The sequence below is a fragment of the Stegodyphus dumicola genome, chromosome 12 (genome assembly GCF_044657685.1).
Source record: "Stegodyphus dumicola isolate Sdum_Otavi_A_Nest chromosome 12, ASM4465768v1".
Classification (NCBI taxonomy): domain Eukaryota; kingdom Metazoa; phylum Arthropoda; class Arachnida; order Araneae; family Eresidae; genus Stegodyphus; species Stegodyphus dumicola.
In genome coordinates, this window is record NC_140779.1 from 54424977 (window position 1) to 54440811 (window position 15835).

A 15835-nucleotide genomic window follows, 5' to 3' on the forward strand; every position below is an offset into this window, starting at 1 on the left:
CTCGATTGAGCCTTTTCAAGTCTAACTCGCTGAATTATCTTTAGAATTTCGTCTCTTAGGTCTTTATGAAATATCAACATTACATTTATAAAACCCAAGGACATATTATCTGTGAATTACCTTTTCTTAATCAAAAAAGTCATTAATATGGCTTTTACTCGAGGGTCTCTAAGACCGAAGTTTCTGTAGTCGTGATGAACCTCTTCCAGTATAAACAAATCATTGCTGTTTTGTCTCAGAATTATAAGCAAAGCACAAAGCTCCCCATTTAGTCTCAAACTGTTTAAACAAATTCAAGATTAATTTCCGATTTCAGCAAAATATTTATTCCTATTCATTGCTTTGATTTCGAATACGTGGCAGAAGATGTTGACTGGATCAGAGCAAACGATTACCTTCATAGAAAATTCCGTGCATAAGCAGATGACATTTTAGGAAAAGCAAGTTGAGATGCCGTGTTAATAAGTGAAGTCAATTATCGTTTGGCATATTTGCCTGCATTTGTTAGAAAAACTATTCCTAAAGCATTTTACACCCATTGTGTATTTAAGTAAATGCAAAACTTTAAGACGCTTGAAGTCTTCCTTTTTTTCACAACAAATATACCAAATTATTATCTTATCTATATTGTTATGAATATATATATATATATATATTAATTTAGCAGACACTAAGAAATCTTTACGGAAACTAAGTATCAATTTATAATGGTAAATTATGGTTATAATGTCTTTGAAGAATATAGGAGATTAAAAATCTGTCGATCCGAAAATCCTCACAAGAGGTCGTAGTAGTTGAAGAAAATGCTCTATGGCCTCTGATTATATCCCGCTGGGAGTAGTGCCAATCAAAATTGAGATGCACGTAAGCAGAAAGTTCTCATATGCTTTGACAAATTATATTATAATCAAATCCAAAGGAAATTAAATCTGAGGCTCGTTTAGCTATGCCTATGTTTAAAATTACAATTTTAATAACTTCATGCCATATTAAGCTTAATAATATACTTTGATAATAGTCGGTTTAGCATAATAATAATACTTTAATAATAATACTTTAATAATAGTCAGTTTAGCATTTCATGAACAAAGAGAAATCGTTGTATCAATTCAGTTAAACTGTGTTTCTTGACATTAATTTTCTGTTTCGCGTAAAATACTTCTATTTATATTTTAATTGGTATTGTATAGCTTAATATAGCAAAACAAACTTGCTTACCTTTATCTTCTTTTGCTAATGCTAGAGCTAAAAAGGAAAACAGAATCCAGACTTTCATATTCACTATAAAAATAAAAATAAAATGAGCAGCATAAAGAAAGCAGTGTACAAAATAAGAATTAGGTTTACTAATTACTGATATTCCGATATAAAATAAAACTTTTAGACTTGATTTTCAAATTTTCTTTTCAATGCACAACAAAGAAAGAGTATCGTATTTTAAAATAATATATTTTATTTTAGAACATTGTTTGATGTTGAAACACTCAGATGACATCACACACAGCTGTTGCTTCAAGCTGCTTGAAACAACAGCTGAGTTTGATGCTAAGTACGTAACACATAAGAGGATGTACAATTAATAAGGATTTATTTACTCTCAGCAAGCTTAATTCTGCTGCGTACTAAATTACATATAATATTAATTACATAAAATCTTCAATTGTCTAGTTTTATAATTACCTTCATGCTTGTCCTTCTTTCTTAAACTTTTCTTTGTTTGTTTGTTTGTTAATTTAGTTACATTCATTTTTGGGATTTTTTAAATAAATGATATAATGTAAAAAGGTAATAATGCATAGGTAGCGGTTTTTTTAGAACGATTTTAAACTAATTTAGATGCATAAGTACGTCATATTGACCTGCAATATGCATATTGGTCTATGACGTTCAGCAAATATGCAATCCATGAACAATAATAGAAAAGCAATGACTTGTTATATCTGAATTTGGCTGTTAAAAAATAGTATTTCCGCAGCAAAACGGGTGAAGATTTCTCATTCTTTTCACTGAAATCTTAAATTTATTCTCTGCAAGATTTTAACAATATATATTATATTGCTGATTTCATTTGTTTATTATATTATTACATGAATAACAAAATAATTATAATTGAAGGGAAATAATTTAAATGTTTTATTCCATGAAACAATTTTTGATTAATTTTAGCAAGTAAAATTCGAAATTATGTTTTCAGTTCAGATATTTAATTTCATATTTAATGAATGAATAATTTAATAATGTGAAGCCAATTTCATATTTTTATTTTAGTTGAAATAAGAATGTATTGTGAGTTTAGGACAATGAAAAATACTTTATTTTTAAATTTTAAATTTTTTGTTAAAATAAATCACTATAAACGAAAAATAAAACAACATTCTCTATGCTTTCTGATTATCTGCATCTCCACCAAAAAGTCGCGTGCTCGTTGATTGGCGACTTTAGAGAGCATTGTCGAACTCGTTGACGACTTTGAAAAGAAACCTTTGTTGGGTATCTTTAAATCTACGATGCATTCAGTTGATTTGATTTTAACGATGCATTCAATGTCGTCTATATTTCTAGGAAGTAAAACACTTGCCTTATCTTTTTTCTTTTTTTTTTAGTCCAAAGGGACTTGAGTCCCGAAGGACTATTGCTTTCGTTTTGGCATTTTGCGTCGGACTCATAAATGTCGGTTCACTTTTCAAACTGTTGCCACAAAATGTTAGAGTCCTGCATTATATTTGAAGAAATTAAATAATGAAAAATCTGCATAAATGTATGTATATTTCTCGTATTGTGATAAAACAACGGTACATAGAACAATCGAATTTTGAATGACGTAATCCTACTACGAATATGGGCATCTGGAATCCCAAATTTGAAATTTAGAATTTGTTTTATTATCGATTTCATATTTTGTAAAACTTTAACGAATTTTTGAGTAACAAACTCAACTATTTAAAAGCGAGCAATGGCAACGTTGTGCAGAAAAAACATTTATATCTCCAGCGCGTGAGTCTCTGTATCGGAAATTCTAAAGATATGCTCGTTTTAAAACTATTTTGCGATATTGCTGTTGCACTGGATCTTATGGTTTAAGTGCGAAGAACATGATATTTAATAAAGAAAGGTAACACACAAAATGTTAAAAAACGCCCCTTTGGACCTAATTTAAAATCTGAAACATTTCAGATTTTTTTTTTTTTTTTTTTTTTTTTTTTTTTTTTTGAGAGAGAGAGAGAGAGAGAGAGAGATCCTTTTGTAATTTTTTTGATTTGTTGTTATCCTCATATACACAGCAATCTGTGTTTGCAAAAAAAATTGGTGATTTGCACAAACTCGGCATCGCGTACATCCTCAGCATTGCTCCCTAACTACGATCACGATTACCCAAGAAGAGGTAAAATTTTTACGTTCTTTCCAACGAAACATTTCAACGTAATGAAAGTAAAAAAGGACGAACTTCACAGTTCCATTATGATTCGTAACAATGAAAATAAATGCATTCAATGCAAAAAAAAGAAATATTAATCAAGAAAAATGATCGTTGCATTTTAAAAATGCAAATCCGCATATACTCGGGTGCTCCTCGCATACCACGTTATACCCATAAATACTTTTTAATGACATGGTGCTTTGCCTCATCAGTACATTTTTGCTGCTTTTGTGCGGGGTTGTGGATAATAAGAAGGTACCAAGTTCTCTAACTTACATTTCCATAAATGAGTATTTGAATTTAAAAAAAAAAAAATGCAGTTTTCAGTTCGGATCCCATTTAATCAGGATATTTAGAGTTCTACAATATTTAAATAATTAGAACGTTTAGCTTTGATAGCAATTTGTAGAAACTAATTCTATATTGCAAATAATATTCTACAGCAATATGTAACTTTCAGTAAACAAGACAAATGACAAAAGTTCAAAAACTTTAGGACTTAAATAATTTGAAAAAATTCCCATTCTAGTCACTAAGTAGTCTTCAAATCAAGAATATACATTTCGGTTCGATAAAACAGGAGGAAATACTTTTGCGTTATTGAAAAGGGGGAATTTTCATGACTTTTTGATTTAATTTGGAGAAATAAATTCTACTTATTTGCTACAGTATTTTAAATATTTTTGGTGACAATTAGTCACAAATATGTTAAAATTTGATATTGTTGCGTGCGTACGGGTTCGTTATGAAATGAATGCACAAGTCCGATGAAAAATGAACAAAAATTTATTATTATCACAACAAAAATGCTTAAATTTTCTCAAATTATCATGCAGTATTACAATATCTCACAGTAGTTATCTTTTAACTACTCAAATGTCCAATAGAACGTAATTCAAAACAGCTAAAGAACGCTAATCCGCGAATTCGCTACAATCAACAAGAGCAGTTTTCTAAACAATAACAAACTAAGCAACTACTACAAACTGAGATGTTTTCCTCCTTTTATAAGATTTTAAAATCACGCGCTAGAATTTTCCAGTACTTTCTCGAAATCAAAAAGAGATATTTATTTATTTAATGCACGCGCTCTTGTATTTTCAATTTTCCGGCTTAGCTTTCTTTTAATATTCGTCACGCGCTGCACTGCGCGAGAAATAAAACCATTTAATATATAATTGAACTAACATTAGCTTTTTAAATACCAAATTCGTAACACTGCCCCCCTCCCAAGGACTGCACGTCCCGGGCAGTACAATCCCTGGACAGGCAGCTAAACTTACAACTGTGGCATAAACATTACATTACAATATCAAACAATATAAACAATAAATGCAATAACTAACTTAAACAAATCAAATGCTATCAAATACTAAATACAAAACAAATACTAAATACAAATCAAATACTAAATGCAAATCAAATACTAAATACAAATCAAATCAAATACGCATTTATAAACAAAAAGGACCATGGTCTGATACTATTTACAATTATTTACATTACGTACTATGGCCATAGTAATGAGCTAACCTGTCGTAATGAACGACTTTAGGTTTAGAGTTCGAAGACTTACGAATCCGAACCACGACGTCATTCAGTCTTTTTAGGACTGTATACGGGCCATCCCAAGGTGACTGTAATTTCGGACAAAGTCCTTTCCGTCGAGTCGGATTCCACAACCACACCTTGTCTCCTTCGTGGAACTGATGTTCAGTAGCTCTTGTGTCGTAGCGGGTCTTCATCTTCTCCGTCGCCAAGTTGACTCGCTCTCGTGCAAAGTTGTGCATCACTTCAAACCGGGCCTGGAGATCTTGAATATATTCCTCAGACGATGAAGGAGTATCTGGAGGGCGGCCAAACAATAGATCACAAGGCAGACGAAGGTCACGACCGAAGAGCATCTGTGATGGAGAATAGCCGGTAGTCTCGTGGACAGCACTGCGGTAAGCCAGTAAAAAGAGTGGTAATTTCTTGTCCCAGTCCTGTTGGTTTCTGGAAACCACTAATGAGAGTTTATTAAGGATGGTTCGATTGAACCTCTCTACCATGCCGTCCGACTGGGGATGCAATGGCGTCGTTTGAGTTTTGTCAATGCCGAGTAGTTTGCATAGTTCTTTGATTACTGCCGAGGCAAAATTCCTTCCCTGATCGGAATGTAACTGAAGAGGCACTCCGAACCTGGAAATCCAGTGCTGTATCATTACCTCAGTTACTATGACAGCCTCTTGATCAGGAATAGGATAAGCTTCAGGCCACTTGGTGAAGTAACCAATGACAACGAGTATGTATTTGTTGCCATCAGCAGTTCGTGGCAGAGGTCCCAGGATGTCAAAGGCGATACGTTCAAAAGGCGCCCCTACGTTGTAACGTTGCAGCTTGCCTCGGCTGCGTCTCTTCGGTCCTTTCCGACCTGCACAGGCATCGCAGGATCGGCACCACTTTTGCACGTCATCCTTTGCATTATTCCAGTAAAAGCGCTCACGAACTCTCTGTAAGGTCTTCATTATTCCAAAGTGACCTCCCGTAGGGCTGTTATGTAGTTCTTTAAGGACATCAGGAATGCGGGATCTTGGAAGTATCAGCTGCCATCGGAACGTCTTCCCATCATCCGATTCAAATTTCCGGTATAAGACGCCGTTTCGAATGTGAAGTGAATCCCAGAGTGCCCAATACTGTTTGGTTGTAGGACTACAGATAGAAATGTCCTGCCAGGTAGGTTTTCTGATTGATGACTCTATTAAATCCATTATCGGTTTAATGTCACGGTTCTCGATCAGCCGATGTTGATGTTGTAATTTGTCTTGCGACCGGAGTCAGCAGCTCGTATTTCGCTTCCACCCTGGAACAATATCGGCAGCTTTCTTGGCAAGGTCTTCTAGACAGGGCGTCGGCGTTTCCGTGTGATGTTCCCTTATGATGACGGATAGTGATGTCATATTCTTGGAGTCTCTGTATCCACCTGGCTATTTGACCCTCAGGATTCTTGAAATTTAAAAGCCAGGTCAATGATGCATGATCGGTGCGGAGCAGGAATTTTCTGCCATATAGATAGTGATGGAACTGTTCTACGGTTTTGACTATGGCGAGCAACTCTTTCCTGGTGACACAATAATTCCTCTCCGGTTTAGACAGGCACTTGCTCCAGTACGCCACTACACGTTCTGGGCCGTCTATTTCTTGGGACAAAACAGCACCAACACTTTCATTACTCGCGTCGGTGTCGAGAATAAATGGTCGGTCAAACTGAGGATACGTCAGGATTGGAGCAGATGTTAAAGCCTCCTTTAAGTTGTTAAATGCATCCTCGCATTCTTTTGTCCACAAGAACTTTTGGTTGCTCTCTGTCAGCTTGTGTAGGGGTCTTGCGATGGAAGAAAAGTCCTTCACGAATTTCCTATAGTAGGTGCAAAGCCCTAGGAAGCTTCTCAGCTGATGGACATTTTCGGGACGTTTCCAGAATTTAACGGCTGATACCTTTTCAGGATCCGTGCGCACACCTTCTGCAGAGATGACATGTCCCAGGTAAGTCACTTCCTTTCGGGACAATTTGCATTTAGCGGGACTCAGCTTCAGATTGGCTTCTTTCAGTTTCTGAAGCACCTTCCTAAGATTTTCTAAATGTTCTTCAAAACTCTTTCCGACGATGATGATGTCGTCCAGGTATATCAGGCAGGCTTCGTAGGAAAGACCTTTCAAAACAGTCTCCATAAGACGTTCGAATGTTGCCGGCGCATTACACAGTCCAAACGGCATCACCTTGAATTGCCAAAGCCCTTGTCCCGTAGTAAATGCCGTCTTTTCTCGGTCTTCAGGCTGTATTTCTACCTGCCAATACCCACTCTTTAAATCAAGTGTTGAGAACCACTTGCTTCCAGAAAGAGTGTCTAGAATGTCGTCAATTCTAGGAAGAGGGTAACTGTCTTTCTTCGTAACCTCATTCAACCGGCGATAGTCAACGCAAAATCTTGTTGAGCCGTCTTTCTTTCTGACGAGAACGATGGGAGATGCCCATGGACTCGCTGAAGGCTCGATGACATCGCCTTCTTCCATATCTTTTAACAGTGTTCGCACCTCTTCCTGTTTAGCAAACGGTAGACGTCTTGGATGTTGCTTGATCGGGGGATGATCGCCGGTATCTATTCTATGTTGTGTCAAACTAGTTCGACCCACGTCAGAAGACGAGCGGGAGAAAACAACTTGAAGATCTTTGATGACGCGATCGGCAGCATTCTTCTCTTCATCGTTCAGTTGCGCCTTCTGCAATAACTCCGATGTAATGCTGTCTGATGAGGACACGGATTCTTGGATATTGCTCTTTCTTTCAACGCTGGTTACTGGAGTACATGCTGCAACCACGTCGGTCGCCTTTCTTAATAACTCTCGCCTTCTTAGTTACATTGGCAACTCTCACCGGGATAACCATTCTCGATAGGTCGACGAGTGTTGAGGCTACTAGTACTCCTTTCGGGCTATTACAGTTATTGGGATATTCTATGATGCCGTAGCGGAAATCTCTGTTTTCGGCTATAGATCCAGGGAGTAAAATTTATGTTCTTGCCGGTATTGTGATATTGTCTTGTGCTATGATTCTGTGGACAGATTTAACTTCTTCATTATTAATTCCAAATAACGTTATGTCCTCAGACGCAGAATGCAATTCGTTATTTTTAAAGTCCAAGGAAAAATTGTATTTCCTTAGAAAGTCCAATCCGAGTATGCAAGAATCAGTGATCTCTGCTACATATGCCGTGTGATGGTAAGCGGCACTTCCAAACGTGATGTTAACATTTACTTTCCCATTGATGTCGATCTTCTCACCGGACACAGTCTGGAGGGTAACGCAGGGCGGCGTCCAGATAAGTTTGCTTTCCAGTTGTTGAGCCAAATCTTTTCGGATGATGGTAACGTTGGCTCCTGTGTCTATCGTCATATTGCAGGGGACTCCGTTAATATATCCTATTATGAAAAGTCCATTACTGCCGCCTCTCACTGCAGAAATCTGAAGCGCTTTAAACTGGGGCTTTTCATTATCTGGCAACCTCCGCCCCGCGAGATGGCCACTAATTAGTTTCCCTGCTGCTTGTTAGAAGCGGTCTTAACATCCGTACCCTGGGGTATTCTGCAGTTTCGTCGTATGTGTCCTTCAGCACCGCAGTTCCAGCACTTAACGGTCGGTTTCTTCTCACCAATATTCCGTCTCAAGGCGTTCAGTTGTCTAGTTAAATCGTCTAGACGAGCGGTGACTTGATCCCCTGGCTCCTGGACTTGAGCAGCTCTGACTGGGTGGCGGTCTCGACGAGTAGCTTGCTGGGCTGCCTCGAATTTCATGGCGTACACTAGAGCGCTTTTTAAATCTTTTACATCCGCCATTCGTAGAGCTTTTTGTATTTCAGTATCCCGGATGCCATCGATGAAATATTGCAGGGACAGGATTTCCCTTGTTTCTGTCGGGCACTCCGAAAAGGCGTGATGTGACAGCCTTTCAACATCCGTGGCGAGCTCCTGAAGTGATTCAGTGGGCTTCTGTTGACGGGATTTTAATTGAAGCCTGCTGTAGTCTTTTAAACATTTCTAGCCAAAGCGCAGCTCTAAGGCGCCGGACAGAGCTTCGAAATCTAACCTTTTGTTTTCGGGAAGAGTCTGAAGGATATCCGCTGCGTCGGCTCTTAAAGAAGCAGCGAGATGACAGGCCTTAGCTTGGGAATCCCATCCATTCGCATCCGCAACGATAGAAAACTGGGTCTTGTACACTTGCCAGGATGTCTTCCCATCATATGTGGATAGCTTCAGAAATGGACGAGCAGGCATCGGTAAGAATTTAAAATCATCATTCTTGCTTCCTGCCGTCGCTACGAATTTCTTTAAAGTTTCCATTTCTTTGGCAACTGCAGAAACTCTCTCATCAATTTGTTGTTCGACTTAGTGTTGGACGGCACAAACTCTTCCTTCAATTCGTTCCTCCACAGCCGAAACTCTCCCTTCTATATGTTCTTTTACAGAAGAAACTTTTTTTTCTATTTCTTCTTTCACCGAAGAAACTCTTTCTTCAATTTGATCTTTTACGAAAGAAACTTTTTCTTCAATTTGTCCAACTTTATTTTCAACTGTGTCAATTCTGCCTTCCATAGCTTCAAATTTATTTTCTATTATGCAGGTAATTTCTCTTTTCATTTCTTCTTGACATGCTTCAATCTTCTCTTGACCAGCTTGAACGGCTTTCATTTCGTCCTTAACGGATTCCTGGCCCAATTTCATTTCTTCTTTAAATGAGGCAAAGGCTGATATTAACTGCCTTAATTGCTCTTCCATCGCTCTTGTTATTGGCATTCAAATCCCACTTCTGACACCAAAAATTGTTGCGTGCGTACGGGTTCGTTATGAAATGAATGCACAAGTCCGATGAAAAATGAACAAAAATTTATTATTATCACAACAAAAATGCTTAAATTTTCTCAAATTATCATGCAGTATTACAATATCTCACAGTAGTTATCTTTTAACCACTCAAATGTCCAATAGAACGTAATTCAAAACAGCTAAAGAACGCTAATCCGCGAATTCGCTACAATCAACAAGAGCAGTTTTCTAAACAACAACAAACTAAGCAACTACTACAAACTGAGATGTTTTCCTCCTTTTATAAGATTTTAAAATCACGCGCTAGAATTTTCCAGTACTTTCTCGAAATCAAACAGAGATATTTATTTATTTAATGCACGCGCTCTTGTATTTTCAATTTTCCGGCTTAGCTTTCTTTTAATATTCGTCACGCGCTGCACTGCGCGAGAAATAAAACCAATTAATTTATAATTGAACTAATATTAGCTTTTTAAATACCAAATTCGTAACAATATATTTAAAATCAATTTTTTTCTAAATATTTATTAATAAACCATGCATTAGACATAAAACACAATCTTTTATTTACTTTCAGTTTAATTTATTTAAAATTCGGATATAATCGTACTTAAATTAAGTACATATCAACTTTTTTAAAAAGGTTAACTTGCCTTTCTACTAAAAATTTAATAGTTTTTCGTAAAATTTTCAATCAAAAACAATATTTGATCAACGAAATAGTTTATTAACTTCTTTTCTTTGACTACGATCTACAAATAACAACCACATAAAAAATCCATTGTTTAGTAATAAAACATGTATTAATTAACATAGCTTTTAATAGCTCGCATCCAAATTGAGGATATAAACTTCCAGAATGAATTTTTAATGGTTTAAACTATGTTCCTGTAATTTCTATTTGTTTCATATTGGAGAAATAAGTCCAGAAAATGAATTTGGGTATCTAATTATATATTTTGCTAAGCTATTCTTATAAGAAATCAGCTTGAATAAACCCCAAATTCTTACGTCCGTTGTAGTTATTTCAAAATATATAAACAGTTCTTTAAAATTCTTTCTTAAATAATTACTTTTTTGTATCATAAAGTGAACTACTTGCAGTAAAGAAAGAAGATGCAGTATATATCCGGTTTTAACGAAAGTTTTCCACAACTGCAAATACCGTCTGCGCAAACAGTTAAAGTTGGCGTGTTTAATCATATTTTGTCAAACAGTTTTTGACATTTTAAAAAAAGAGACTTGCTTTAGAACAATGTGTTGTGAAATTTGTAAAAAATATCGTTATCATTAAGTACAGGGTGCCTGAAATGGAACGATCACGCTACCACATTAGAACTATCTTCACTTCCAATTCTGTTGCAAGAAGTCACACTACAAGATGTCACCAAATCATGTGTATAGCTTTAGGTACTAATATGACACTGTGAAGGTTTGGCACCGAAAATTCAAAAACAAGGATTCTGACGTTCAAGTAGCAGAGCCCTCTGGCCAGCCTACTGATGTTGATGAGGTCCGCCTGCGAGAAATTGTGGAAGAAGATCAGTATGCAACCACTCGAGAGCTTGCTAAGGAGTTAGATGTTAGTACCATGTCCATTAGTCATACTATGCATCGCAGAAACTTGACGTACAAGTTCAATCGCTGGGATAACAGATAAGGACAGACGAGTTCAGGCTTGCACTATTCTGCTCGAATATCAACACAAGGCAAAATTATGGACTGGATCATTACTTGTGAGGAAAAATGAATTTACTTCAACAACACAAGCTTAGTCTGAACCCTGTGATCTCATCGTCATCGTCGCAAAGCTCAATTTGACTAACAAAAAGATCATGCTTTGCATCAGGTGGCATTGCCGTGTTAATATCCATAAAGAATATCTGGAAAAAGGTAAAACCCTCGACAGTAAGGTGTACAACGAGATGCTAGTCCATGTTGACGTTGCTGTCAAGCGACAACGTCGAACTGAGTTCCGGAGCAAAAAGGTAACGTTCCATCAAGATAATACAAGACCACATGTGTCTGCATTCATCATCTGGACTCTGTACGGACTCAAATGGGATCTTTTGCCACACCCACCATATAATTCTGTACAGAAGGTTGCCTTCTATATTCATTATACGTAGGTAAGTTGAAAAATAAGTTTCCCCTGTCGACTGTGGTCAGAGTTGTGTATGAAAGTCAAAAAATAGAATGAGACATTAAAGATATGACATACCTTTATTTTATTATTCTCGTACGAGTACGTTGAGACATTTGTCATATCGCTTGATAAGCTTCAAAAAGTCCTCCAAGAAAAATTCACGCTTTGCTTTGGAAGAAGCGTTGAACGGTTTCCATATGGAATGCTTTGCATATGGAAGAAGCGTTGAAAAAGCGGCCTGGCCTTCTCACATCTGGCGTTCTGCTGTTGGATGACAATGCCAGACCACATTCGGCGACGGCAACGCAAAACCATATTGCAACTCTCGGTTGGGAGCGCCTACACCATCCGCCATACAGTCCTGATCTCGCACCTAGCAACTTCCATCTGTTTCCGGCTTTGAAGAAAAATCTCGGGGGAAGGCGCTTTGGAAGCAATACTGAAGTGAAACAAGCCGTTCAACGCTTCTTCCATATGCAAAGCCCTGATTTTTTCCTGGAGGGCTTTTTGAAGCTTATCAAGCGATATGACAAATGTCTCAATGTACTTGGTACCTACGTGGAAAAATAAAGGTATGTCATATCTTTAATGCCTCATTCTATTTTTTGACTTTCATACACAACTCTGACCACAGTCGACAGGGGAAACTTATTTTTCAACTTACCCTCGTACATGAAAATTTCTGCTAGCGTTTAATGTATCTGATTTCAGTTTGGATGTATATTGGGAGAAAAGGAATCAGGGTGCAAAATGAGAGAGTCATTTTTTTAATTTAAATCAAGAAAATATCACTTATTCATGAAATTTTGAGGAACTTTGAAATTTCAGGGCTAAACCCGTTACGCTCGGAGGGTTAAAGCCCCGATATCGCTAATTCGGACTTCCACATTTTTTTCACACTTGCAGTTCCATCTTGCTGGTGCTATCTTCCATTCCGCACAGAACCTCCGAAATAAGGTTGATCTAATTTTGGATTTGCGGCCTCCAAGTTTCTGGGCCTAAAGGCTTTGAAAAACTACCAAAATGTTGGCAGAAAAATCATAGATTTGGGTAGTGATTACTATCCATACTAAAAGTATTGCTTTTCCCCCTAACTTTATTAAGAACATCTTTTGGCTGAAAACTTTTGTTAAGCCAGATAGATCATAATCTATTAAATCTTTTTAATTATGAAAATATTTTATTGTAAATTTCAAAATCTTAGTCAATAGCATTTTAACATTTCAAACATTATTATCTAAAAACCGATAGGTTTGGAGAAATTTCTTTATGTGTTTTAATTCATAATCTTTTGTGCTGTATAACAATTAGCAAACAAAAATGGAAGTTGTATTATAATTGGGGAAAATATAGAGATTAATGAATAAGAAAATTTATTTTCTAAACAAAACAAGCATCTTCATTTATTATAGCACTGGTTTTTTTCTTCATGTACATGAAATAAGTTTAAGAAGTAAGTATAAGTAAAGAAAGTATCAGTTTGAGTCGTCTCTTTTTAGGATCATTAAGCAATAAAATGTTTAAGACACAATAACACGCTGAACAAATACTACTTCAGAAGTCAAACAATAAAAATCAGCGTTATATTTTCAAATTTTCACAGGACTAGTTTCGATGGTTTTACCGAACCACCATCCTCAGCTGCAAAAGCGCAAATAAACGAGATAGGATATAATGATTAGATAAGGTAAGAAAGCCTGGACAGAAAATAAGCTAGTGGCGCCATCTGTAGAGGAAACCAGAACTAAAACATAATTACTTTAAAGGCCGAAGGCAAAGATGGATTGGAATTAGGATCGTTAACTAGAACAGAAAGATTTTTTTGAATGTACCTCTAGAAAATCCAGTTCTCCAATGGAAGAATTTTTTTTGAATAATTTTGACAGCAGAAACATTGAAAGTGGGATTTTCGGACCAACAATATTGGGCAACAGAAGACTTCTGTGTTTCCTTTTTTCTAGCATATGCCTCATGTTCCTTGACGCGAAATTTTAAGGCTCTCTTAGTTTGGCCAATGTGAATTAAGCCACACTGGCAAGGAATCAATTTCACCCAACATTATTAATCAAGCAGTTAAAAAATTCTCATCTCAACGCACTAAAAGGCACACTCTTGTTTTAGGAGATATAAAAATTATGTTGTCATTGCCTTCTTTCCATCAATTAGCTATAAAGTTGCACATATTTTGCAGAAATTTAACTTTCGTGTCGTTTATTCTCCCATCAATAAAATTCCGATTTCCAAACTCAAGGACCCCATTCCGGATATGTATTCGGAATTATATTCGGGGTATTCATAGGATTCCTTGCCAGTGTGGTTTAATTCACATTGGCCAAACTAAAAGAGCCTTAAAATTTCGCGTCAAGGAACATGAGGCATATGTTAGAAAAAAGGAAACACAGAAGTCTTCTGTTGCCCAACATTGTTGGTCCGAAAATCACACTTTCAATTTTTATGCTGCCAAAATTATTCAAAAAAACAACTTCCATTGGAGAACTGGATTTTCTAGAGGCATTCTACATTCAAAAAAGTCTTTCTGTTCTAGTTAACGATCCTAATTCCAATCCATTTTTACCTTCGGCCTTTAAAGTAATTATGTTTCAGTTCTGGTTTCTTCAACAGATGGCGCCACTAGCTTATTTTCTGTCCAGACTTTCTTGTCTTATCTAATCATTATATCCTATCTCTTTCGTCTGCACTTTTGTAGCTGAGAATGGTGGTTCGGTAAAACCATCGAAACTAGTCCTGTGAAAATTTGAAAATATAACTCTGATTTTTGTTGTTTGACTTCTGAATTAATAAAATGCTTGCTTAAAACTAATAAAACAGAGAATTGATAACTCGATATTCTTGTGAATGGCACTATTGGAAAAATGTATTTAAAATTTGTATAATGTAAATTTTCGAAGACATTAAATAATTTTAATTCAAAATTTAGAAGAAGCTGTTTTATAAACTTAGAATTTCAGAAAATTTTTGTGATAAAATTGTTTTTGAAATTTTTATTAGTTTCTATAAAATTAATAGCACTATTCTTTTAATTTATATAAAGTCATCCTTAACTCTGAAAGAAACGTTTATAGTTTTAGAGGTTCTTTAGTCCGGGCTTTGTCCCTAAGGAACTATTGTTTTCCATTGGATGTTTTTAATAACTGGAAAGGAGCACAAAAAAACTTCATAGCTTTTAATGTAGAATATCTAATTGAGTATGATAGTTATGATTAACTAGTCTTAGTACGGTCTTCGAAAATACATATTATGTTTTAGCGCTAATGAAGAAAAATAACAATATGATGCAGAAAGAAACTAAAGTAACTTACCTGTTTATGCTTTGTAATTCCAAATAAGACAATTCCAAAATGCTTATAAAGATGTATAGGCACTCAAACAGCCGAGAGCACTTCAGAGCACAAAGTAGAACAAACTATAATTCTCTACAAATCTGGAGAAAACGTATTTTCCTGCTTTCAGTTTCAGATGGCGTCAAAGTAAATGTTATGATTAACTTCAATTTACCGTTCATAGTGTACAGCTGTTCTCTTTTGTTTATATTTGATTTCAAATATATGAGTTCATGGCGGAATACCAATATTTACAGAATATTATGGCTTAACTGAAATCTTTCTAAGTAAGATACTCAGAGATGTAGCAACAAATAAAGAACTATTTTTATTGATAGATTTAAATAAATATTGCTTGGTTTGGCTGCAAATTTTGTCATTTCTAGAAAGGCCGATTGCGTTGATTTTGACCTGAAGATTACTCAGGTCAGAGCCTGAGCCTTGTTTCATATTTTTTAATCTTAAATAACAAACAATTCAATACACACTAATATTGAAATATGTAAAAACAGAACAAACAGTTTCTGTCAAATACTTGTAGATTTCTCCTTTTATTTCATGGTAGCAAAC

General features: G+C 35.9%; 1 protein-coding gene across 1 annotated transcript in view; it reads right to left on the reverse strand.

Moving 5' to 3' along the window:
• Positions 1 to 15393, reverse strand: part of LOC118183809 (uncharacterized) — a 32398-nt gene extending 17005 nt beyond the window's left edge. The window contains exons 1-2 of the mRNA XM_035353419.2: positions 15245 to 15393; positions 1219 to 1281 (exon numbers count right to left, since the gene is read on the reverse strand). Of these exons, the coding sequence (XP_035209310.1) occupies positions 1219 to 1276 (58 nt within the window). The 5' untranslated portion in view covers positions 1277 to 1281; positions 15245 to 15393. The remainder of the gene's footprint in view (positions 1 to 1218; positions 1282 to 15244) is intronic.
• Positions 15394 to 15835: the final 442 nt, after the last annotated feature.